At 55.0% G+C, this 24,166-nt stretch overlaps 8 protein-coding genes across 8 annotated transcripts; 4 read left to right on the forward strand and 4 right to left on the reverse strand.

Annotated features, from left to right (window-relative positions):
- Positions 1 to 260: 260 nt before the first annotated feature.
- Positions 261 to 2,190, reverse strand: BJ171DRAFT_589707 (uncharacterized protein; the record flags this gene model as incomplete). The annotated part of the gene is made up of 4 exons (XM_053114460.1): positions 261 to 277; positions 375 to 907; positions 1,015 to 1,148; positions 1,333 to 2,190. 4 exons carry the CDS (start codon positions 2,188 to 2,190, stop codon positions 261 to 263), a joined length of 1,542 nt encoding a protein of 513 aa, XP_052961927.1.
- Positions 2,191 to 2,281: 91 nt separating this feature from the next.
- BJ171DRAFT_589708 (uncharacterized protein) lies at positions 2,282 to 2,608 on the reverse strand (the record flags this gene model as incomplete). The annotated part of the gene is made up of 1 exon (XM_053114461.1): positions 2,282 to 2,608. One exon carries the CDS (start codon positions 2,606 to 2,608, stop codon positions 2,282 to 2,284), a length of 327 nt encoding a protein of 108 aa, XP_052961928.1.
- A 24-nt stretch (positions 2,609 to 2,632) lies between these two features.
- On the forward strand, positions 2,633 to 3,613 carry BJ171DRAFT_610356 (uncharacterized protein; the record flags this gene model as incomplete). The annotated part of the gene is made up of 2 exons (XM_053115271.1): positions 2,633 to 3,438; positions 3,582 to 3,613. Exons 1-2 carry the CDS (start codon positions 2,703 to 2,705, stop codon positions 3,611 to 3,613), a joined length of 768 nt encoding a protein of 255 aa, XP_052961929.1. The 5' UTR covers positions 2,633 to 2,702.
- A 33-nt stretch (positions 3,614 to 3,646) lies between these two features.
- Positions 3,647 to 4,521, reverse strand: BJ171DRAFT_21128 (uncharacterized protein). The gene is made up of 2 exons (XM_053106370.1): positions 4,467 to 4,521; positions 3,647 to 4,240 (listed from the first exon to the last, which is right to left on the reverse strand). Exon 2 carries the CDS (start codon positions 4,180 to 4,182, stop codon positions 3,652 to 3,654), a length of 531 nt encoding a protein of 176 aa, XP_052961930.1. The 5' UTR covers positions 4,183 to 4,240; positions 4,467 to 4,521; the 3' UTR covers positions 3,647 to 3,651.
- BJ171DRAFT_589711 (ribonucleoside-diphosphate reductase) lies at positions 4,297 to 5,274 on the forward strand (the record flags this gene model as incomplete). Its single annotated transcript, XM_053114462.1, has 1 exon — positions 4,297 to 5,274. The coding sequence occupies one exon, from the start codon at positions 4,297 to 4,299 to the stop codon at positions 5,272 to 5,274; it is 978 nt and encodes a 325-aa protein (XP_052961931.1).
- Positions 5,275 to 14,097: 8,823 nt separating this feature from the next.
- Positions 14,098 to 15,301, forward strand: BJ171DRAFT_481060 (kinase-like domain-containing protein; the record flags this gene model as incomplete). Its single annotated transcript, XM_053108939.1, has 2 exons — positions 14,098 to 15,223; positions 15,261 to 15,301. The coding sequence occupies 2 exons, from the start codon at positions 14,098 to 14,100 to the stop codon at positions 15,299 to 15,301; spliced, it is 1,167 nt and encodes a 388-aa protein (XP_052961932.1).
- Positions 15,302 to 17,323: 2,022 nt separating this feature from the next.
- Positions 17,324 to 19,385, reverse strand: BJ171DRAFT_605410 (uncharacterized protein; the record flags this gene model as incomplete). The annotated part of the gene is made up of 3 exons (XM_053115201.1): positions 17,324 to 17,940; positions 18,046 to 18,075; positions 18,273 to 19,385. The coding sequence occupies 3 exons, from the start codon at positions 19,383 to 19,385 to the stop codon at positions 17,614 to 17,616; spliced, it is 1,470 nt and encodes a 489-aa protein (XP_052961933.1). The 3' UTR covers positions 17,324 to 17,613.
- A 3,614-nt stretch (positions 19,386 to 22,999) lies between these two features.
- On the forward strand, positions 23,000 to 23,881 carry BJ171DRAFT_21219 (uncharacterized protein). The gene has a single exon (XM_053106381.1). It carries the CDS (start codon positions 23,155 to 23,157, stop codon positions 23,689 to 23,691), a length of 537 nt encoding a protein of 178 aa, XP_052961934.1. The 5' UTR covers positions 23,000 to 23,154; the 3' UTR covers positions 23,692 to 23,881.
- Positions 23,882 to 24,166: the final 285 nt, after the last annotated feature.

A 24,166-nucleotide genomic window follows, 5' to 3' on the forward strand; every position in this document is an offset into this window, starting at 1 on the left:
ACCAATTGGCATGGCTTGAATGCAGAGTATCCAGACGAATTGGTTATCAAACCCTATCAATACCTCATTTCAGTCCTCCTTTCGCGAGACATTTTCAAGACACCATTCGTCGTTTCACAGCCTTATCCATGGGCATTTTTCAATGCCTCACAAGCAGAAGATGATCCCGATAATACGTTCCTGAGAAACGAAATACAGTGGAGGCAACATCCATTCTTGCTCGACGAAACTGACCCCATCCCTTCAATAGCAACGCAGAATCACATATTGAACGATACTGAGAGTTTCGAAACGGGTATTACAGAATAACCACAAAGTATATTTTGAAAACATACGCAATCACAAAATGCGAGAACCTCGCTCAACTCCATTACCATCCTTCATGGGAGGGGTGGTTGGGATATCGATCGTGTGAGGGGTGGGAGAGGGAGATGCAGAGTGGGTGCGATAGTCGCGAGTGGGGTTCTTCTTGATGGGGGCACCAGGAGGAGCACGCTTGCGATTGTTCTGGATGTAGGGGTGATGGATGCCGCTCTTGAGGTTCTCTGGGACGGGCTCGATTGAAGGGTTGTAGTCGATACCGAGGGCATCGAGGGAGTAGGAAACCACAGTCGTGTGGATGATGTCCTTGATGGCAACACGGATAGAGCTGTTGCCGACACGGACGTGATAGAATCCGTTCGAGGAGAACACGTTCCAGGTTCTCGAGTCACGGATCATCGTACCGAAGGTGACGACTCCTTGATGTCTGAAGATGACATCAAAGAAGCGCCAGCCTCCGTTGTGTCTGATCTCTTGATCGGGGTGGATATCCAACCTGACCATGATCACAGAGCTGAAGGTGTTGGGGGAATCAGAGTCACGATCAACAAAACTATAGGCAGAAGAAATGGTGCCAGTGAAGCCACTGTAAGGACCGGAGGTGATTAAGACTCTTGCCATGCTGTAGCGAAAAGGGCAGCGGAAATGAAGGGCAAACCGATCACAAGAAGGGCAACCAAGAGAATGAGAGACATGTAGATGAGGGCGTAGGCAAGTTTGGCAAGCAGATAGGCGCCGGATACAAGAATGGCAAAGTCAAGGAGGGGTGTCAGAAGACGGACGTGGAGCGGTTGCTGGTGGTAGCGCTGGTAGTAGCGATGAAGGTGCTGAATGGTGGAAGAGTGATCAAGGGAGTGCGTTGGCCGATGGTGGTGTGGTGCTGCTGGAGGCCGGTGAATGCGGCTTTTATGTGGGGCTCCCTGTCCGAGTCCGGGAGGTCGCGCTGGCCATGCGCGGCGATCGGTGCGGCTGGCCTTCCCCCTTCGCGGGCGGAGATTAGCGCGGTCAGACAGCCCCGCCCATGTCCCCCGTCTTGACGGGGCTCAAGACGTACTTCAGGGATGACTTTGCCAGAGCTTCGATCTGGTATTCTAGTATGAGCGGACAGCTGTTCTGTATCATCACGCGGACCCGCGGAGATAAGTGCACCGCCTTGGAGAACCCCACCAGAAACTTGAGGAAGAAAGTCCCTTGGATAATGTCCGTCTCCGCCCCGGTTCCGCCCATCGCCGTGTGGTTCAGCACATCGACATGGACCTCATGCTCGATCACGCTCTCGCGGCTGCTGAAGATCAGCTGCTTCTTGAACAGGGTGATGTCAATAACCTCCGTCCCCATGGAGGCAATGTCCCGGCAGATCTTTTGAAAGTCCCCACTGTGGATCTCGGGCGGAGCATGCTCAAACTCGCGGATGTCGCAGACAGAGTACTCTGGCAGCTGCAGCATCGGGATCATAAACTTGTTGACCGCCTTCCGCTCCGAGTTTTTGATTAGCAAGCCGAGCTTGGAGGTGTTGGACTTGTCCACAAAGAACGTCAGGGTGTCATTGGCCACGATCGTGCGGAAGATCTTGTGGAGATGGATCATGTCCAGGCCCACGACCACTTTGTGTGGGACGTGGTAGATCTCAAAGGCGTCCCTGTCGATCCCCAGATGGATCAGGGCGTACTTGCGGGTATCCACGGAAGCCAGCCGGATCCCCTCGGGTGTGAAAATCAGGTTGGCCTCTGTGATGACTACCTTCAGGGCCTCAACTATGTTCTTGAACACATTGGACTTGACCGTGGACACCTCCAGGAGGCGGTCATAGTCCAGCGTGTGATATGTCATTCGGTGCTGCTGCGGTTGGTCGTCACAGTCCATCATCATGTCGGCGTGCTTGTGTCTGGGGTTGTCTCAGGACGCCTGCTGATTATACTAGTATGGTTTTCTTTACTGTGATTTTCTCGCAGGCGGGGACTCAGTGCGAAAATGTCGATGTGGTGGTCGTGACCACCGTGGTGGCGAACGGAATTGGACTTCCCACCGGGCTCGCAGCTGCTGTGGGCGGAGACGGCGCTGGCTCCGGGGGAATCGGAGCGACATAGACCACAGGACCGGTGGAGGGCCCTGTCGTCGTGGTTGCGGTTGTTGTGGGACCAGGGGGTCTCCACCCGAGCATGAGACTCGCCAGGGTCTCGATGATGCCGTTGTAGGGCGAGTTGCGCATGAACGGCAGGGTCTCTGAGACAATGAGCAGAGTCCCACATATAGTGTTCGTAATCGCAAGGATAGTGGCCGGATCCATGTTGTTTGGTGCTTCGCTAGCCTGCCTGTGAGCGATCGAAAAAAATCACTCTAAGCAATCCGTACCAGAATATCATTGACGGCGACTCTTCGACATGCCATCCGCACCCATAGCACTCGACGAATCGCTCATCGACACCATCTGGTCTCAATGCATCGACATTGACAGCGACAGCTTCAGTTTCATCACCGAACCAGCACCACCATCACCTTCCAAGTGCGATTGCGACTGCGAACGCAACGGCAACACGATCGACAACAACGGATTCGAGGCATGTGCGCTGTGTGGCATCTGCTTCAACCGCCCTCTCCTTGGCGATTCCAGTGCATTGATGGCTATGGAAACCATCCCTGCCACATCGTACATCCGAAACGGCGACGGCATGTCCAAGAGAAAGCGCTACCATCTCTGGGCCACCTTTTCCAGCTCGGACCGTCTTCGCTCCAAGTACTTGCGCGAGATTCGTTCCCTCGGCGACAGCTTCAAGATCCACAACCACATCACCGAGTCGGCCGCCGCCATCTACGTCGACACCATGGCAAAGCTCAAACCGGGCCCATCCATCAAATCCAATCGCGACCATGTCCTCTATCGCGGCGACACCCGTATCGGTATTCAAATCGCCTGCTTCTACTTTGCCTTTGAACGGGCCAACTCACCCATCGGTCAGCGCGAGCTTGTCAAGCAATTCCATGTCCCGTTGAGATTCCTCACCAAGGGCTGCAGCATCCTCCTGGATATCCACGGCCATCCTTCAGTCGCACCCATGTCCGCTGCCGATCACGCTCAGATGTACTGCAACAAACTCGGCATCTTTGGAGACCAGCAGCGTACGATTGTACACAGGGTCGAATCTCTTGTTGCCACCGGCTCAATGGAGCAGTTCTCCCCGGTCTCCACTGCCGCTGGGTGCATTGCACTCCACTTGCCCGATCTCACCCCTGCCATACTGAGTGTCGTCGGGTTGACAAAGATTACTGTCACCAAAGTGGTCAAGTATATTGAATCCAATACATCTGGTGTGCCCAACTGAGCTCTTCCTCTCACTGCGTCTTTTGCTTCTTGGCCTTGGTCAGCTTGATCTTCTCGAGTGTGGTGCTCTCGCGCGATGCCCAGAGGCTCTCGACGAGGGCTTCGACAGTGTCCTTGGGCATGGTGCGGCACAGGTGGTCAATGATATTCTCCTTCTTGACCGGTGCCATGCGGGTGCTCGACTGGAGCTTGATGCTGCCATTGGGCAAGTCGATCGCATCCACGCCGTTATCTCGCATGAACTTTTGGATACCCGGTTCCAGCTCCTTGATGCGTGCCTGCAGGATCTTGACCTGGCCGCGCACATCCACCACCTGCCCGGTCAGGCTGGCATACTCCTCGATCTCCCGGCGGAATCGGGTGACCTCCATCTCGAGGCGGGGATCGTTGTTGCTGCTGCGGACGACGGACCCCGTCTCGAGGACAGGGTCGGGGTCAACATCGTCGCTAACCTCCGTCTCCGGTCGGGATCGAGGAGTGGAGTTTGGACTCTGGGGGGGTGAAAACTGCGCAGGCTCATCGTGGTCGGCGTGGGAGGACATGGTCGTTCTGGTCGGGATGGGGTTTAAAAGCCGGGTGTCGGTCTGCCGTTGGGAGGACCTATACCTCACATGTGTGATTTTTCCTTTAGTACAATTTCTGCACCAATGCCAGATATGTCGTCCTTTGACCACGCCCTCCTCGTTCCCAGCTCCAAGCGCTTCACGCTCTTCCCGATCCAGTACAATGACATCTGGACCATGTACAAGAAAGCCGAGGCCTCCTTCTGGACCGTCGAGGAAGTTGATCTCGCCAGAGACCCGCCCCACTGGCAGCACAAGCTCACCGACAACGATCGCTTCTTCATCAAGCACATCCTCGCCTTCTTTGCCGGCTCGGACGGTATTGTCAACGAGAACCTGTGCGGCCGCTTCTATGCCGAGACCCAGCTCCCCGAGGTCCGCGCCTTCTACGGGTTCCAGATCATGATGGAGAACATCCACTCGGAGATGTACGCCCAGCTGATCAACACCTACATCCTGGACACGGAGGAGCGCACTCGCCTATTTGGTGCTATCGAGACCATCCCCTGCATCCAGAAGAAGGCCAACTGGGCCATCAAGTGGATCGAGGACCAAGACGCCCCCTTTGCCCAGCGCCTCCTCGCCTTTGCCGCTGTCGAGGGCATCTTCTTCTCGGGTGCCTTTGCCTCCATCTTCTGGCTCAAGAAACGCGGCCTCATGCCCGGCCTGACCTTCTCCAACGAGCTGATCTCGCGCGACGAAGGTCTCCACACTGACTTTGCATGCTTGATCTACTCCAAGCTCACCGAGAAGCCCCCGGCCGAGACCGTCACGGCCATCATCTTGGACGCCGTCGCCATCGAACAGGAATTCATGACCGAGTCTCTCCCCTGTGCCCTCATCGGTATGAACGCCACTCTCATGAAGCAGTACATTGAGTTTGTCGCCGACCGCCTCCTCGTCGCTCTCGGCTACCCCAAGCTCTACAACGCTCTCAACCCCTTTGACTTTATGGAGCTCATCTCTCTCCAGGGCAAGACTAACTTTTTCGAAAAGCGCGTGGGCGAGTACAGAAAGGCCGGTGTATTGGGTGGTGTGCCTCAGGTCTTTGACCTCGAAGCTGATTTCTGAGTTTCAGTTCAGAGATCCACAAACAGGACGTTTCGCATGGCATCATGAATAAAACGTCCGCTAAATGTACCCACCACCGTCGCCGTCTCCGGGAGTCGCATGGGTGTGCCCATTTCGTTGTAGACCTCCAGCATGCGGTCTACAATCTCAAACAGGCCGACGTTACTGCCACGGTCCAAAAGCACATCGTCCTTGCACACCCGCTGCACATGGACTCTGCGATACAGCTGCAGAACGAGCCGAAGAAAGTGCTGGATATAGAGATTGGCTTTTTTTTGACTGAAGCCAACATCCGGGAAGAGCCGCATGAACTCTTCACCGTTCCCATTGCACCAGGCCCGGTAGTAGGCGTGCAGCAGGTTCTTCTCGTTCCCCTTGAGTTCACCGGCTCGCTTGTACCAAGGCAGATCGTGGTTGTAGACTCGTCCATCTTGGGCAGTGTAAATGACTCCGCGGATATTGGCAGAGAGCACAATCGGCGGATACTCAGTCCCTGTGGGTGGCTGCATCGATACGCGTGAGTAAAGGACTGGTTCACCGGTGCTGGCATCGGCACAGCTTAGGAAGACAATTCGTGGGTTCGGATAGAAGATCACGTTGCGGTTCTCCGGGTGCTCGAGACTAAAGTGGTAGGTGCGGCTCGGGTCAAGGCTATGAATGAAATCCTGGTAAGTCAGCTTACGCTCCTTCAGCGTATCCACAAAGAGCGTATAGAAGCTCTTGAAACTACCCCAGCGAGCGTCTCGGGCATTGATGCATGTGTTGGAACTCATGATCCACTTGCCGCCGATGTGACCCAAGCGGATCAGCGTGCCGTCGGAAGCAGCATGGGCAGACACGATGTTACCGAGCCCGTCACCCTCCTGTGGTATGTCGTTGATCTCCTTGGGATTGCATGGATAGAGGATCTTGTCACCCTTGGCGCTTTGGATGTACGCCTGGAAGTTGTCTCGTCCGTTGCACTTGCTGGTCAGCACGAGGCCGGGGTAGTCGGTGTGCGTGCTCTCCGTGTATCTGGGCTCAACTTCACACCCCGCATTGCGGATGGCGTCCTGTGGGATCATGGTTTTGGGGATCTGATCAATCATGTACATTCTTGGGACCAGACGCAGAATGTGATGCTCTACAAGAGAGAGCTGACTTTTATTCACCCTCCTGGGGCGCATTCACGACCAGCTTACACGAAATGCGGTTGGGACATGCATACACATTCGCCAGCAACACATGCGAATTGCACACCCGCACCCCGGCATCCACCAGAGGCACGATGTGCGACCACATTCGCAAGCGGATCACCCGCTCCAGGACGGTCTCGCCCATTTCCTGGAATCCAATGATCCTGGGGATGTGCAGCACCCGACGCAGCAGGGTGTACACACAGATCCCAGTGAACTCGCTGATGTTGAAGTATGCCCGGAACAAGATGTCGTCGGGAAGATCGCGATCGTCGAGCATGTCCAGAATCACATTGGTTCCAGGCTCGAATCCAAACACCACAAATCGGCGCAGTGCATCGACTTGCTCCTTGGTGCTGTAGCAGTGGTGGTGCAGAACGAATGCCACGGTTGCGTTGCTGTGTCCCGAGCTGCAGAGGAGGTCGAACCACAGATCCGACCCGTACGATTCCGGATTCATCTGCTCCAGCATGAATCGCAAGAGCTCGAGTTTCTGGTATCTCGCAGTGAGCACCAGGGCGCCCGCGTCGATCTGCGGCGATCGACAGACGCAGTAGTAGATCAAGGGCTGTGGGTCGGAGTTTGGATGTGACTTGAGTAGTCGCTTCAGGAGACGGGTCGCCTCGCTCGGGAAGAATCGGAGAACCAGGTCGTGGATCTCGGGAGAGAGGCTGATAATGTGGCCGAGGAGCACACGAGGGTCGTCCAGTTGATTGTGGCCGAGTGCCCATTCGACAACGACAGCACTGCTGCGCTTGGATCCAATGATGGCAGCTTGCTGGACGATATCCTGCCTGGGGCGAGGCCATTGGTGTTGGAAGAAGAGATCCAGCACGATCGTGCTCTCGGCATAGATGGCTTCGTTGATGAGATCCCAGTCAAAGTAGTGCATGCTGTCCACCAGATCGAGTGTCACTTGCCCGAGGAAGGCTTGAATGAATTCGTGGCGACCCGTCTGTATCGCTCGTTCAACTGCGGTCTTGGCAAACAACGCCAGTGATTCCTCGCCCCTGCGGGCACAATTGGCTGTCATCACAGGGACGATACGTGCCAAGACATCGTGGTTCTGGATGCACATGATGCATCGGGCAGCAATATCTCCGTGCGGCGACACTCCACACGCGAGCAGCATTTCCAGAATTCGGAAACCGGGATCGTTAGTGGATGTGGGGCTACGCCGGAGCAGTTCACAGACCATTGCTTCCTTGTGCATCATCGAGCTGAAGCGCGTGTAGTGTCGAAGGACGCTGTCGTTCCGCCACAGAACCGGGATTGGTCGCATGATCACTTGGATCAGCGAGAGGCTGCGGGTGTTGATGCAGCACTGGTAGATCGTATCCTCCCATGCAGGTTGATGAAATGCGAGGAATCGGCGGCAGGTGCGTGTCAGTGCCAAGCACGATCGAATGTCGAGGAACGAGGCGATCTCGCCCCAGACTTCAAGTGGCAACTCCATCGCTGGTGCGTCATGCTGTACATGTGTATCGAAGGCCTTACTGCGTTTTTTTGTCGCCCGATGGTAGCCACACACCCTCCATTGCAAGAGATGCCCGTTCCAGTGTACCTATTTGTATACTTGGCCGTGATCATCATCCTCGGATACTACATGGTTGCCGATCCATCTCCGTCGCTCGAGCAGGCCGATACCGGAAAGAACATGTTTTGTAGGAGATGGTATCTCCGACGCTGTGCTGCGCGTACTGCGCGTACTGCGCGGCGCAGTGGGTCGTGACCTGTGCTGCGCTTTGCGTTTTCACGCACCGCAGGCAGGCCACCGCAGGGTATACCTGCGGGTTGCCCCCGTTCCCCCCGTTTGTCTGGAGTTCGGTTTTATCGTGAATAAACGTAAGTGCTCCCCGAGCTCACCCGTCCGCTAGAGTAGCCTAGCACCGCCCTGTTCTGCCCCGTCCTGTCTTGTCTTGTACCCCCTCCCTCCCCGTCTTGCCCCAACGTCCCAGTAGTGGACGTTACATGGTAGCATCGGAAATCCTCGTCTTGTTTTCGTCCTGTTTGTCCTCTTTCTAGATCCTCAAGCTGGATCCCGCCTCTCTTGCCGACCGACTCTCCTCTCTGTCCCTGGAGCCTGCCCCTGCCATGAGCAACCCCCGCCCACTTCCGGAAGCCTTCCTCAAGACCTTCCGTGCCCCAGTGTTTACTGGGAAGAGCCGCTCCTCCTCGGTGGAGGACTGGCTGCAGCAACTCGAGGACTACCTCGATGCTGCCCAAGTCGCCCCCACCCACCACATCGTCGCCGCCAAGCTCTGCTTAAAGGACCAGGCGTACCGTTGGTACCGCCGCCAAGGGTTCGACGAGCAGAGCGAAGGTGTGTTTGACGACTTCAAGGACCGCCTCCGTCGCCGCTTCGGCAGCCCCAATGCTGAACTCATTGCCCGTGACAAGCTATACTCTCTCGTGCAGCGTGGTTCTGTGACCCGCTACATCGAGGAGTTTGAAGACCTCTCCTCCCAGATTGAGGAGCTGGGCTCTGCTGATGCGATGTACCTCTTCCAGAAGGGCCTCAAGCCCAAGATCAGAGAGTACATCGCCAGCAACCCTGATGCCCGCAAGTCCCTGGACGTGATGATGGACGTTGCCGAGAACCTCGACAACGTCCAGTACCATGGCCGCCAGTTCTACCCGCAGCTGGCAGGCGGCCATCGGTCTCATCACGTCCCAGCCCGTCCGCCTCGCCCGGCCCCGCCCGCAAGACCCATGCCTGAGCCCATGGACGTTGACGTCAACGCCATGGAGGCTCGTGGCCCTCCCCGCTCCCGGTTCCAGCAAGCTGCCACTGTCTCCCCCAAGGACAGACAGAAGCAGGAGGACCTCCGCCATGGTTCCTGCTTCTTCTGTCACCGACCGGGACACCAGGCCAAGGAGTGCCCCATGAAGTCGGGAAACGGCCGACCCTACTAGGTGGCTCTGGAGCCCTAGTAGGAGACCAACGCCGTGGATTGCTCAATGCAGTCCACGCGTCTCCAGAGGAAGTTCACCTCGCCCCCTCCCCCGAAGGAGAAACAAACCAAGTGTTGTGCGTCGTGCGAGAGGTGCATGGTGGCGCAAGCCGCCTGCCTCTCCACGAACGTGAAGAGAAAACCAAAATTGAAAACCAAAACAAAAAAGAAAATCAAGAACCCTTGAGGGACAGGACCGCCTGTGCCCTCACCCCTGTCAAGTCGTGTGTGTCGGATGCTTCCGACATGTGTCCGCAAGCCGTGGACGTCGTGTGCAATGGCGTGCTGACGCCGCAGGCCCCCGCAATGGCCGAACCCTATCCAAAATGTCCGAGTGGCCGTGATGAAGCCAACCAAGACCAAGTGTCGCCCGTTCCCCCAAGTCAAGTCATGGTGCAGGAGGCTGTGCAGGAGGACCATGAAGAGTCCCTGCTGTACCTCCCTGCCACCGTCCAAGGTCACACCGTCCGAATGATGGTGGACTCTGGAGCAAGCTGCAACTTTGTCAGCAGACGCTTGCTCCAGGAGCTCAACATACATGCAACCAAGAAGAAGTCGCCGATGAGTGTGGCGCTTGCAGACGATCGTGTGCAGCAGTGCACACACCAAGTGGTCCTGCGAGTGGCCCTCCATCCCAAGTACCATCCTGTCCTGTTGTTCCAAGTGATCGACACCAAGTTCGATGCCATCCTCGGCATGAGCTGGCTTGCTCGTGCCGAGCCGACTCCAGTCGTCGACTGGAAAGGCCGCACTGTCCGTGTTGGCCCTGACATTGTCCTGCAGGGCATGGCCTCACCCAACATGCCACCTCTCCTCTCAGCCATGCAATTCAAGAGGCTGATCAAGAAGGACACGTCGTTCCTCTGTGTCGTGCGTGAGGTCGACGACACCGACCAAGCCGGTCCCGGTCCCCCGCCTGTGGTGACCAAGCTGCTCGACGAGTACAAGGACGTATTCCCCGACCAGTTGCCACAATGCCTGCCACCCCAACGCACCGTCGATCATCGCATCGACATCGAACCAGGCTCGTCGCCTCCGTCAAGACCGACGTACCAACTGTCGCTGACGGAGATGGACGAACTCAAGCGCCAGTTGGATGACCTCCTCGCCCATGGGTTCATCCGCCCGAGCCAGTCACCGTATGGTGCACCAGTGCTCTTTGTCAAGAAGAAAGAAGGTGATCTCAGGATGTGCGTCGACTATCGCGCACTAAACAAACAGACCATCAAGAACACCTACCCGTTGCCCAGGATCGACGAGTTGATGGATCGTCTGAGTGGAGCAAAGGTCTTTAGCAAGATAGACCTCCGCTCAGGCTACCATCAGATCCGCATCCACGAGGATGATGTCCACAAGACCGCCGATTCATCCCCGATCTGGCGCGCACTGCCGGTCCACTCACAGACCTACTCCGCAAAGAGTGCCCCTTCGTGTGGGACCACCCACAACGCCAAGCGTTCGAGACCCTCAAGCACGCCTTGACGAACGCTCCTGTCCTCGCTGTGTTCGACCCGAACACGGATGTCTCCGTGCACACCGACGCCTCCGACTTTGCGGTGGGAGCTGTTTTGATGCAGGAGGGAAGGCCCGTTGCCTTCGAGTCGCGCAAACTGTCCCAACACGAGATCAACTATCCCGTGCACGAGAAGGAGCAGCTTGCGATCATCTACGCGCTGCAGAAGTTCCGAGTGTACCTCCACGGTACCGCCAAGCCCTTCAAGATTGTGACGGACCACCAGTCACTGCGTTACCTCGACACCAAGAAGAACCTGAGCCGACGCCAAGCGCGATGGATGGAGTTCCTCGCCGAGTACAACTACGAGGTTGTATACCAGAAAGGCAAACTCAATGTGGTGCCTGACGCACTGTCCCGACGCCCCGACTACCAATTGGCGTCACTGTACGAGTCGACTGTCAGTGTCGACAACACGATGCTGGATGTTGTCCGAGACAACATCGCCAACGACAAACAGTTCGGAGAACTGTTCCGAAAGGTGTCTAAGCTCCCCAAGGACGACGAATCATCCGAGTACACAGTGCGTGATGGCCTGCTCCTCCTGAAGAAGGACAGCCGTGTCTGTGTGCCGGACATTCCGTCGTTGAAGACCAAGTTGCTCCAAGAGGTCCACGACTCGCCCCTCGCTGGACACTTTGGAGTCGAGAAGACATACGACCGACTGGCCAAAGTCGCATACTGGCCTGGAATGAAGCGCACCGTCGAGAAGTACATCGAGTCCTGCCATACCTGCAAGATGGTCAAGTCACGCACGACCCGAGAGCAAGGATTGCTGCAACCCCTGCCTGTTCCCGACCGCCCCTGGACCAGCATGTCCATGGATCTCATCACGCATCTACCGACGACCAAGTTGGACCACGATGCAATCGCTGTCTTTGTCGACAGGTTCAGCAAGATGGCACACTTTGTGCCGTGCCAGACGACATGCTCCGCGCCTGACCTTGCACTGCTGTTCTTCAAGCATGTGTTCAAGCACCACGGCCTCCCAAAGTCCATCGTCAGTGATCGAGACCCCCGATTCACCTCCTTGTTTTGGACAAGTCTGTTCGACCATCTCGGCACCAAGCTGAACATGTCAACCTCGCACCACCAACAAACGGATGGACAGTCCGAGCGGACGATCCGCACCCTCGAGCAATACCTGAGGACATACGCCTCGACCAGCCAAGACGACTGGGACATACAGCTGAGTCATGCAGAGTTTGCATACAACACCGCCAAGTCGAGCACAACTGGCTTGAGCCCCTTTGAGGCGCTCTACGGATTCCAGCCTGATGTTCCCACCTCCTTGACACTGACCGAGTCCACGGCTGGATTGCCTCCCAAACCAAGTGCCTTTGTCAAAGATCATCAAGTCCGACACAAGATGATCGCCGACGCGCTCACGGATGCGCAACAAGTGATGGCGAAGTACTACGACCGCCGACACCAGGATGTCTCCTTTGAAGTTGGAGACCTTGTCTACCTGGACGCCGACAACATCAAGGTCCCCGAAGCCCAGTCAAAGAAGTTGTTGCCCAAGTACCGAGGACCGTTCAAGATAGCGGCCCGACCCAGTCCCCTCAACTACCTGTTGGACTTGCCACCTGGAAGCAAGCTCCATCCTGTCTTCCATGTGTCCAAGCTGCGTCGCCACACGACCCGCAGTCCAGCACAGTTCCCCGACGCCGACGAAGGTGTCCCGGACGACGCACCACTGGAAGACGACCTCGGACAATACTATACTCAAGAATATGAAGTCGAAAGGATCGTGAGGCACAAGAAAGTGGCTGATGGGTCACTTCGGTTTTATGTCAAGTGGGTTGGTTACCCACACTCGGGCAACACATGGCAAACACTGGAGGACTTGTCCCATGCACCCGAGGAGCTGAGTAAATACGGTAAACACCTCGAGGAGCCCCAAATAAAGAGCACACGCAGGGCTCCTCGCAGGAAGCCTTCTTAAGTGTGGGAGTGTAGGAGATGGTATCTCCGACGCTGTGCTGCGCGTACTGCGCGTACTGCGCGGCGCAGTGGGTCGTGACCTGTGCTGCGCTTTGCGTTTTCACGCACCGCAGGCAGGCCACCGCAGGGTATACCTGCGGGTTGCCCCCGTTCCCCCCGTTTGTCTGGAGTTCGGTTTTATCGTGAATAAACGTAAGTGCTCCCCGAGCTCACCCGTCCGCTAGAGTAGCCTAGCACCGCCCTGTTCTGCCCCGTCCTGTCTTGTCTTGTACCCCCTCCCTCCCCGTCTTGCCCCAACGTCCCAGTAGTGGACGTTACACGCAGGGCTCCTCGCAGGAAGCCTTCTTAAGTGTGGGAGTGTAGGAGATGGTATCTCCGACGCTGTGCTGCGCGTACTGCGCGTACTGCGCGGCGCAGTGGGTCGTGACCTGTGCTGCGCTTTGCGTTTTCACGCACCGCAGGCAGGCCACCGCAGGGTATACCTGCGGGTTGCCCCCGTTCCCCCCGTTTGTCTGGAGTTCGGTTTTATCGTGAATAAACGTAAGTGCTCCCCGAGCTCACCCGTCCGCTAGAGTAGCCTAGCACCGCCCTGTTCTGCCCCGTCCTGTCTTGTCTTGTACCCCCTCCCTCCCCGTCTTGCCCCAACGTCCCAGTAGTGGACGTTACAGGCTTGCACACACACACCTTCTCCCTCGGCACTTCCGAGCCCGAGCCCGAGCTTCAGGCCATCCGTGCTGTCATCGTCCAGTCTGCTGAGAACGCCCGTTCTCTCTAGGACTTCTCCAAGTTCCTCCATGAGCAGGATGATGCCCTCAACCCTTCCAGGCGCATCACCGATCTTAGCTCGTCGTGAGGGGTCGTCAGCGTTCATGACACCTCCGCAGCTTCGTGGCCCAGCTCTCTCCTTCTCCTGCTCCCGCTCCGATCCGTCGTGCAGGTCGCTTCTACTCCGGTGTCCAACCCCCTCGCTTCCAGTCTGAAAAGGATATGGTGTTCGACGACTAATCATACCTCGATGCAAATAATACACTGCAGTCGCGTATCGAACAGCTGGAGAGGAGCCTGGTATCACCAGCCCGGCGTGTATGGACATGGCTGAGCCCGGTTGGCGACATCCACCCCGGTGGCGCATTTTCTGGCAATATAAGAGAGGATTGCCTCCTTTCTCTTCGTCCAGCGGGTATCCCTCCGTTTTCGCCTCCTTCAGTCCTCGTCCCGTCTCCCGTTGTCAACCATGGCCGACAAACCCTGGTATATCCCTGAAGAAGCCATCACCGACCGGTCAGTCAATCCTATCGCAGCCGGTGGCTTTGGCGAGGTGTTCAAGGCCTCGTACTATGGCGCCCCTGTCGCCATCAAGCAGCTCTATCGAGGCTACAACCAGAACGAACTCGCCGACATTGGCCGTGAGATTGGCATCTGGCACAGACTCAGTCACCCCCATATCCTTCCACTCCTCGGCGCCTGCGACACAGCCACCAAACCCTTCATGGTCTCGCCGTTCATGCCCAACGGCACCCTCCACAACCACTTTGCCACCGCACCCACCCCTCGTCCTCTGGGTGAAAAGATCCGCCTTCTCTATGAGGTTGCCTCGGGCATGGCCTATCTCCACGGCAACAACATTGTCCACGGCGACCTCAAGTCCCTCAATGTGCTGCTGGATGGCTCATCCAATGCTGTGGTGACCGACTTTGGAATGTCCCGCACCAAGCACACCTCGGCCTCGGCCAATCGAACCCGCCGCGACCAGCCGACAGGCGGCACTCTCGAGTATATTGCACCGGAAATGCTCGATGACGAGCGTCCTACCGGCTCATCCAAGGCTACCGATGTCTACGCCTTTGGCGTCACCCTCTACGAGGTCTTCAACGACTGCAAGCACATCTGGGTCACCGCCGATGGTCAGCAGATGAAGGAGAGTGTCGTCGAGCGCCTTGTCCTCCGAGGAGTTCGCCCCAAGCAGTTTGACGGCATTCCCGACGACATCCGTGCCCTCATCGAGCGCTGCTGGCACCAAGACCCCTCCCAGCGACCCAAGTTCCCCGAGATCCTCGCCATCCTCCGCCAGTCCACAGAGCTCTATCCCGCTCAAGACGGAGAGTATAGGCCCACTATCATCGCCCCTCGGAGCTCCGTTTCATTCGAGTCGTCTCAAGACTGTTCATCTCCCCGAGCTTTATTTTCCGGGCCATCGTCTTCACGAACTCCTCCAATTGCATCATTATTGGCATCTGAGCCAGTCCCCGTCAAAAACCCGGCAGATGTGCAACACCTGCTCAATTTCCATACCACGATCGATTTTGACTCGGACGAGGATGCGGACGATGTTTTTGACCTCTGGTTCGCGATCGTTGATGGTAACGACAGTACTGGTTATCAGCGTGCCTTTGCTAGCGTTTATGCAAAGTCCAAATATCAACTCCAACTCGCGCTGATAAGCTCGGCCATCGCAACATCACAGTCTCCCCTGACCATCCGAATGATTGCCGATCTCTTTGGAATCGACATCCGAGTCGTCCGTCGATGCATCAAGGAGCTTGGACCCGTCCTCGATCCTGGCAAACTGAGCCACAACAAGGAGGGTAGCTCATTGGCTAAGGCCCAGAAGCACAAGTCGATCGTCACCTACCTGCTCGAAAGGAATCTGCTGACGAGCCGTTCCATGTGACCCCCAAGTTTCATATGGCATTCGCCTCACAGTGCCTGCTGTCGATCCTCTCGCACGAGCCGGTGGTCAACATTTGCGAGATCTACGACTTTCACGACATGATCCCAAACTTCAACGACCTAGTCAGAGCCAAGATACCTGACTCGCTCCGATACAGCGTCGTCCATTGGATCACACACTATGTCTGGTGTATGACCGACACCACCCTCGATCGATATACATGGAAACAATACCGTCCATCCGGTCTAGTGGATACACTGTCCAGATTCCTCTCAAGCCATGTGTTCTTCTGGCTCGAATGCGGTTCCCTCATCGGCGTGATCCCTGGTCTGACCAATCAGGTTGGTATGCTCGAGAACATGGTCTTGAACACACCTGGGCAAACATTCGACCAATCGACCCAGGAGCTGGTCAAGGATATCCACAAGTTTGTGCTGGAGTTTGCCGATCCCATCAGCAAGAGTGCACCTCAGGTCTACAACTCGGGGTATGCCTTCACACCGAAGGAGACCGCGATCTACAAGACATATGCCTCTCGACTCGAGGACAAGATCCCGTTCTTGGTTACGGTTGGTGTCAAGAAGGAATGGGATACTCCGGTCGAGGAAATCGGATCGGTTGCCGTCATGACTACTTCACCAGATGGGACCTGGTTTGCCACTTGGACCAGTGACGGTGCCATCAAGATGTGGGATGCCACGACTGGCCAACTGAAGCACACCCTCAAGGGACACACAAGAGATGTTAACTCCGTGGCGATCTCACCTGATGGCAAGACCATCGTAGTTGTCGAAACTAACTTGACAATCAAGCATTTGGATGCCAGCACCGGGGAGATCACGAGAACCTTCACCGATCACATGGGGAAGGTCTATTCTTCGGCAATCTCACCTGATGGCAAGTTTGTGGCAATTGTGGAGAATGGGGACTACAACAGAATCAAGACGTGGGATACTGTCTCGTGCAGCTTGAAGCACACCCTCGAGGGACACACAAAATACTGTGTACTCCGTGGCGATCTCACCCGATGGAAAATCGATCGTCTCTGGCTCTGGCGACAAGACCATCAAGGTGTGGGATGCCACGACTGGCCAGGTGAAGCACACCCTCGAGGGACACACAAACTGGGTGATCTCCGTGGCCATCTCACCCGATGGCAAGTGGATTGTCTCTGGCTCTATGGACAAGACCGTCAAGGTGTGGGATGCCACGACTGGCCAGGTGAAGCACACCCTCGAGGGACACACAGACACGGTGGTCTCCGTGGCGATCTCGCCCGATGGCAAGTGGATTGTCTCTGGCTCGGCTGACAAGACCATCAAGGTGTGGGATGCCACGACTGGCCAGGTGAAGCACACCCTCGAGGGACACACACACTATGTGACCTCCGTGGCGATCTCACCCGATGGCAACTCAATCAGTTCGCGGAACTGGAACCCAGGTTGGAAAGAACCAACCACCCGCGAAGAATTCGTCTGGGTCCGCCAAGGCAGCCAATGGGTTCGCTCTTTCGATCAAACACCCAACTTTACCCCAGCAACCCGCCGACTCCCAACGCTCACCTCCCCAGGATGGATCCAAATCGACAACATCCAGTGGATCCGCCACGGAATTCACGCCATCAAGTTGCCGCTCTACCTTGGTCCTCCCAGCGACGCAGTTGTCAGCCACATCCTGGTAAGTCCAACCACTCACTCATCCCAAACCAGACGAGCTGAAGAAGCCCTCAAGAGAGCCGAGGAAGAGGCCAGAAAGGCAGAGGAAGAGGCCAGAAAGGCAGAGGAAGAGGCCAGAAAGGCAGAGGAAGAGGCCAAACGATGTGTATTGCAGTAAATTGCATGCGAAATATCGAATACAGTGTCCGTATGCCGTGTGAATTTGGGCATAGGTCCGCCTCTGCCGCCGCCAAATTTTCGTTCAAACCCGACCACAATGGTCGTTGAAGCGAAGACCAATGAACCAGTCTCGCGTGTGGACAGAGCCACGGTGGTTCCAGACAGAGCTGGAGGTCTCAACTGGCGAACCAATTGGTGATGGGCGGCGGCAGAGGGCTTATCAAATCAAATCAAATCAACAGAGTCATGTTCCAGGAGTGGTTCCCATTTGAGACGTGAGAGGATCGAGCTTGGTGGTCTTGGTGTCGCGAGCGGGGCTCGAGTGGATCGGATGTGCCATGGATGGGCAGGAATGTCTTGAGGCGTCGATAGTGACGTGCGACGCGTAGTAATCGCGGAATGCGATGGATAGGATGGTTTGTGCCGGATGATAGCAGGCAATATAGGTAATATAGGCAATGTAGGTAATGATAGTATAGGCCGTAGAAGAGGCAGTATGAAGTAGGCAGTGGGCAATGGGCCAGAGGACGAAGGCCAGGAGGAGCATGATTGCGATTGTCATTTTTGGTTTCTGCGAATGGAACGTGCAGACTGGCGATACACATTCATGTTAGCCATCGCACAGCATGACACACGGACATGCATGGAGTATCATCACGGAAGGAAATGCACTTACGTTACGGTCTTGAGATTTGCTGCTGCCCAACTGCCTGGGGAGCAATCAGCACCATCAGAACGAGCCGAATTTATGGGCCAGGATTCCCGCCAAAACCCAGCCCGCCAAAACCCAGCCCGCCAAAACCCAACCCGCCAATATCCGCCAGCAACCACTCCTGGAGGGTGTGCTCTTCCCGCCCTCGGGCCATGTCAATCTCGCCCGACCCATCCCATTTTGCCTCAAACCGATGCCAGCTTGGACTCGAGGCTCTGGACTTTGGTGTTGAGGGCCTTGATGGATGCCAGGGCCACCGCAACCGCACTCGAATAGTTGACCGACAGGAATCCATCCGACCCGATCTTGACCAGCTCCGGGAAGGTCGCCTGCACATCCTGCGCAACCAGACCAATGTTCCACTCCGGGTCACTCACCTCCTCGAAATCACGGTTCCACTGGAATCGCAGGCACCGGATGGTGTTCAAGGCGTCCAGTGTATCAAAGGGCTCCAGCTCCGGACCGAGCTTCTTGAGTCGGGCATCCGAGCTTGTCGAGAGGGTCCCGCCGCAGTAGACATCCTTAGCGAACGCTGCACCGCCTGCGACGGTAAGGGCGCCCCCGTTGGTCGTACCGCTTGAATTCTGGGTGCTGCCGACTCCGATTCCTCCGCCAACCACAATCGATCCCGTCGAGGCAGAGGTCGAGTTGGTCGTATCACCAGAGTTGATGGCTCCGGCGCCGATCGAGAGTGCATAGGCACGGGTGAGCGTCTCGTTGCTGCCGGCGATCGGGGCACCAGCAATATACACCGTGGCAGCCATGGTCGTCGTAACACCAGTGTTTGTGGCAGAGAGGGTGGTCTGACCGATATAGGTGTCGTAGAAGGCCGTGTTGGTCCCGGATGCTGCCGTGGAGCTATCGGTGAATGTCGATGCCGCGATGCCAAAGACTCGACCAGCGGTTGCACTTGGTGGGGCAGCTGTTACCGTCGATGGGGCAATCTGGAGCTGCTTGCCCACATAGACACTCTTGCCGACACCAAGTCCTCCAGAGGCCGTGATGGATCCAGTCGAGGTCGATGTGGCATCTGTGGTGTTGGTGGTGCTGATGGCACTCGACGAGGACAGTGAGCCGGTGATCGTACCCGAGATATTGCCTGTGACGGTAAGGTCCCCACCGACGCTCATGCTGGTGCCGACATAGGCACTCTTTGCGACGGCAAGACCACCGCTCACGGTGAGGGCTCCACCGGCCGTGGAGCTGGATGCATCCGTGCTTGTGAGCACTTGCAGGTGGTTGACGGTATCGTAAATGACGGCATTGGAACCGGTATCCACGATCTTGAAAAGCGTGCTGGCCATCTCTCGTTGTCTGCTTTACTGGTGTGAAAAAAATGTCCACCATTCACCTGCATGCCATTCACCAGGGTCTAGAGTGTGCGATAGCAGCGAGTGTGTACACCACAGCCGTTTCCATTGTATTTTTTTCACTGACTCTCATTTGGACTCTCAACAGCACCGCTGGTCGCCCTGCAAATCATCTCTAAGTATATGTTATTCTCTCGGAGCATGATCAGTGTCTCGCTATCTATACGGCTTCCTCTCTGCAGACTCGGAGCATGTGTATCACCCCCCAATCGATACTCAGTCAATTCGATCTGGTTCTGCAGTGCCTTGACCATCGACTTCCATTGATCTACATCCCAGTCTTGAATATTGTCGATATTTTCAAGTGCCTGTGTGGTCGCATCCTTGTAAATGGCGAGCAATGCCAGTACCCTTTGGTCGAGCGAATCACTTCCAGTGACATTGGGTTCGCCCGTTGGTGATGAACCTTCATTTTTGAGATCACTCAGTGTTTTCAATGGCTCCATCGTCATGATTATAATGTACCAATTTAAAAACGGGTCCAATAAAGGATATTGTGTCAGTAGAGTCACAAATGCATTAAGTTGTGCTTCCACGCCTTCCGTCAGAGTATTGAGTATATCCAATGGTGTTGTAGATTGCTTAAATGGGACTGCTGATACGGCGTTGCCAAAGAGTCCGTCGCTCACACTACTCCACGCATCAGACCCGGTAATGACACCACGGTCCTCGACGTTCAAGAGGATGACACTCAACCATTGAGTCTGCGTCTTGATTTTTGAAATACCATCGACTATTTCACTCGGCGCTCGGTTCGACTTTGGACCACCAAAAGCCTCACCAAACGCCCGGATAACAAACAACCCCCATTGCTTTATAGATTGTCCATTGACACTACTCTTGCCTTGTTTAACCACCACCGACTCTAGGTAGTTTGTGACAATCTCTGGCTTGTATATATCTGCCATAGTCAGCTTCCGTGTGGCAGTCGTTGTGAGGGCTTCGTGTGAGCTCGTTGCTGTGCGTGCCTCCTCAGTAATCCGAGGTCTGACGTAAAAGTTAACCACCAGAAAAGCGACATACGAAAATGCAACCCACCAGTGATAGAGCTCATATAATTGTATTCCAAATAGCTTCCTTCTATCCCACGACGACTTGTCACTCAGTCTAGCGATCGTGTCAACAATGTTACGAAGCATACTGAATGGATACAGTGGCTGCCACCCAATGCTTCCATCGTCATTTGGTAAGCGCGCTAAATTTTCAACAACCTTCTCTATGCCATCGGCACTCTTCGCAGTATCACTTTCACCGACTGATATGCTTTCATGGATACGTTTACAATGAGCGCGTAGTTCGGTATATAAGCGACTCACACGCTCCTCTCCGTGTTTGAGGCAATCGTTAGTTTGGTCCTCCACGACATCCCTAATGCATTCACTCGCTTCTCCGATAGCAGAAACAAGCTGATACACCGTATTCAATATGTCAATAGCTGTTTTTGCTTTCTGGAATCTGAGCGTACCTTTCTTAGCCGTCCGATTAACCTTCGGTGATGTCGCCGTTGGAGTGGTCGACATGTCATCTGCGAGAAGTGCTTGAATCCACTCACCACTCCGCTGTTGATTTTGATTCCGCTTGACTTTACTGCTTTTGGATAGCATAGAACTCCATAGATACACATTCCACAAGCGACAGTGTTCATACACCCTCTCGATCTCAGCGGTCGAAGCGTGCATCGATTGGTCCATTTGTCGGTCAGTTTGACATCAGAGTGTGATTTTTTTGGGCCAGAAATTCATGGCCATAGGTACGATTCGCTGGTACTATCGAATATATCATCCTGGTCTTCGTAGACGTTCATTAGTTCCCTGTCCTCATCGTCCTCAAAGTAATTCTTCTCCCACTTCGGAAGGAGCTTGCTCGACTTGATATTACTCGGGGAACTTTGGTAACTCGAAAGGTATGTCGAAAACGCTTGGTCCACAGAGTCCAGACCCTGGGAAATTATTTTCAGAGTCGATACGAAATGTTTCGCCTTATCACGCCCCTCTTCGACTCTTCCGGACTTGAATTGCCAGTCAATAAAATCGATCAATGGGTCGACACACCACGTTTGGAATTCATTCCACTCTTCCACGGAGACGGTGGTATGTCCATCGTTGGATGAATTTTTTAGAGCATCAGAGTATTCGGAAATCACAGTGTCGATATAATAAGCCCACCAGTCTACCATGTTGAGTAAAGTGTCATTCGGTTGATCAATAAGATCTCGAGGACTCTCCCCCGCTATTTCCGTTACAGTGTTTATCGGTTGTAACCTATTATTTTTCAATTTCTCTCGATTGTACGGTGGGCTGTAATCCAGGTCATCATCTAGTAAACTTGTGTCGATAGGTGTGGTTGGCGTCACCGGCTTGATTTTATACTGAGTGGGTGTTGTGTCTCCGGATTGCGGTGTTACGGGTGCCCGCCGAACAGTAGAGGTTGACGACCTTAAACTAGCTGGTTCACTTGTCTGATCGTCATCATTTGATCCAGGGACTTGAGATTCAGTTTCACCCGACACTGGTGATGTGAAGTCAGGATCAACGGACGCTGCTGCATTTGACACCTCATACATAGACACTATATCGCTGGTAGGGGTGATACGTTCATCACCTATTGGGGAATCGGGGAGCCGAGCGGCTCTCCCTACCTCTAATTCAGAACTCGTCGCCTGGACATCTGACCCTTCCGAGCTCCCAATACCGCTTCCTGATTCACCTTCACCAACACCCTTCAACTGAACCCTCGGGACTATTTCATCGGAAATCGCTTTGTTCAGCTCCATTCCGCCTTCCTGGTGTGCTCTGAGGTTGGCCAAAGCATTATCAAGTTCCTCTCGAACGTTCGGTGGTAGCGCCTTCAAGCACGCTCGAGTCTTTTGAATGATTTCATCGATTTCTGACTCGACAGGATCGTATTTCCTTTGCGACATGGACGACTTATGCTCCTGACCATATTCATCAGAAAAAAACATTCCTCTTCCACTCAAGTGGTCGATGTTGAAGGGGGGTTGTCTCCAAATTTGGCGATCAGACACTGCCTCAAAATGTCAAGAAGCCATTCGATATTGGCATTGGTAATGTCATCCGTCGTTGTTGTTTCCATTGTCTTTGGATTGGCTGTGTCTACTGAACAAAAAAATTATCACCATTCATCGAGCAAGGCAAGGAAGCTCTTGGAACCCAACCATGCCCCAACGGTCCGAAACACTCTTTCACTTCACCGACTACCATGACCCCATGCATCACCACGACTTTGAATACATCTCGCACCGCACCATCGACCCGAGCGACCATCCAGACAAATCACACATCTCCCTCGATCACGGCAACAACGTATCCCTGACCTACAGAATCGGCGATCAGCGGTACACTCACATACTCGGCAAGGACATCCGGAATCGTAATGAACTGGTTGCCCATCACCCGTCACCCCCGTTCCGGGTTGCGATGCTGGTCAACAAACGATCGGGTGCCAGCGGTACCGTATCGATCCTATCCCTGATGAACGAGCTACTTGGTCCGAATGGCGATGCCCACGGCCAGAACTACACCCTCAGAGACGTCTTCCCTTACATCATGCATCGCCTCGGCAAGCTCGGGAACATTAGGAACTACAAGATCATCGCCATGGACAGGACCCTCAACCGGTTCGTGTACGACGATCTCGAAAGGAATTAATTCTCGACACCTGCTACCAGCGGTCGCTCCAGAACATGAACTTCGCCCAGCGTCTCAGAGGCTTTCACGACACCGGCATCGAACTCAGGCGACGGCGATACCACGAGATCCTTGAGCTGTGCTGCCACGAAATGACCATGCGAGCCAGCAATGGCCTCTATATGTACTTTGAGGTACCATTGATGGTGGCAGGATGCCCCGCATACGACATCAATGAGTGTGTGGCCTATATCCAACAATCCCTCTGCTCCGAAGGCGTATCGTGTGATCTCTTCATGCCTCCAAACATCCTCTTCATTTCATGGAGCGCCGACCACTCACCAGACCCAAAACCATCCACACAATCACTGACTGTGCCAACCCAGCCTCTACCACCAGCATCACCACCACCGCGCCAACTCGACAACGACCTCGAACTCGACATCAACCCCACGGACCCGGTCTCGACGATGAACTTCACCGTGGGTCTCATGCGGTCCAATCCTCGATACAACCATCTCTTTGACGAGAGTGGGACTCCAAGCAAGAAAAAAAACACAGGGAAAAGGACAAAGCATTCCCAGAATCAATGAAGGATCCGGCATCTGCTTTCGAACCAGCTCTTGTTGCCATATGCGTCCTCCTCGGCCGCATCGGTGGTCGATTCATTGTCGACGACTTTGAAGTCATGTGGTGCCACAACTTGTTCAGAACCAAAGTCGTAAAGGCGATTGTCGTCTTTGCGCTGGCATACGTCGGCTCCAGAAGCATAGCCGTGAGCACGCTGTTTGCAACCGCATACTTCATTCTTGGTCCTCGCTCTGCCATCGACGCCAACTCGACGTGCCCAGCATCATTCACATGACTCGTAGCTGATATGTGTGAATAGAGCTATCCCCGATGACTTCGAAATACAGTGTCCGATTGATCGCATGCATTCCGAGCCTTTGACCGATTGTACCCGGAGCCTGACTCAGTCGGTGGACACTAGCATCCTGCGGACCCACTGATGCCAGGAAGGTGGCCGTGGGCTTGGTTGCATCGGTCGGTGACTGAAACTTGAGTATA

The sequence above is a fragment of the Polychytrium aggregatum genome (assembly GCF_025602895.1).
Source record: "Polychytrium aggregatum strain JEL109 chromosome Unknown BJ171scaffold_102, whole genome shotgun sequence".
Lineage (NCBI taxonomy): Eukaryota > Fungi > Chytridiomycota > Chytridiomycetes > Polychytriales > Polychytrium > Polychytrium aggregatum.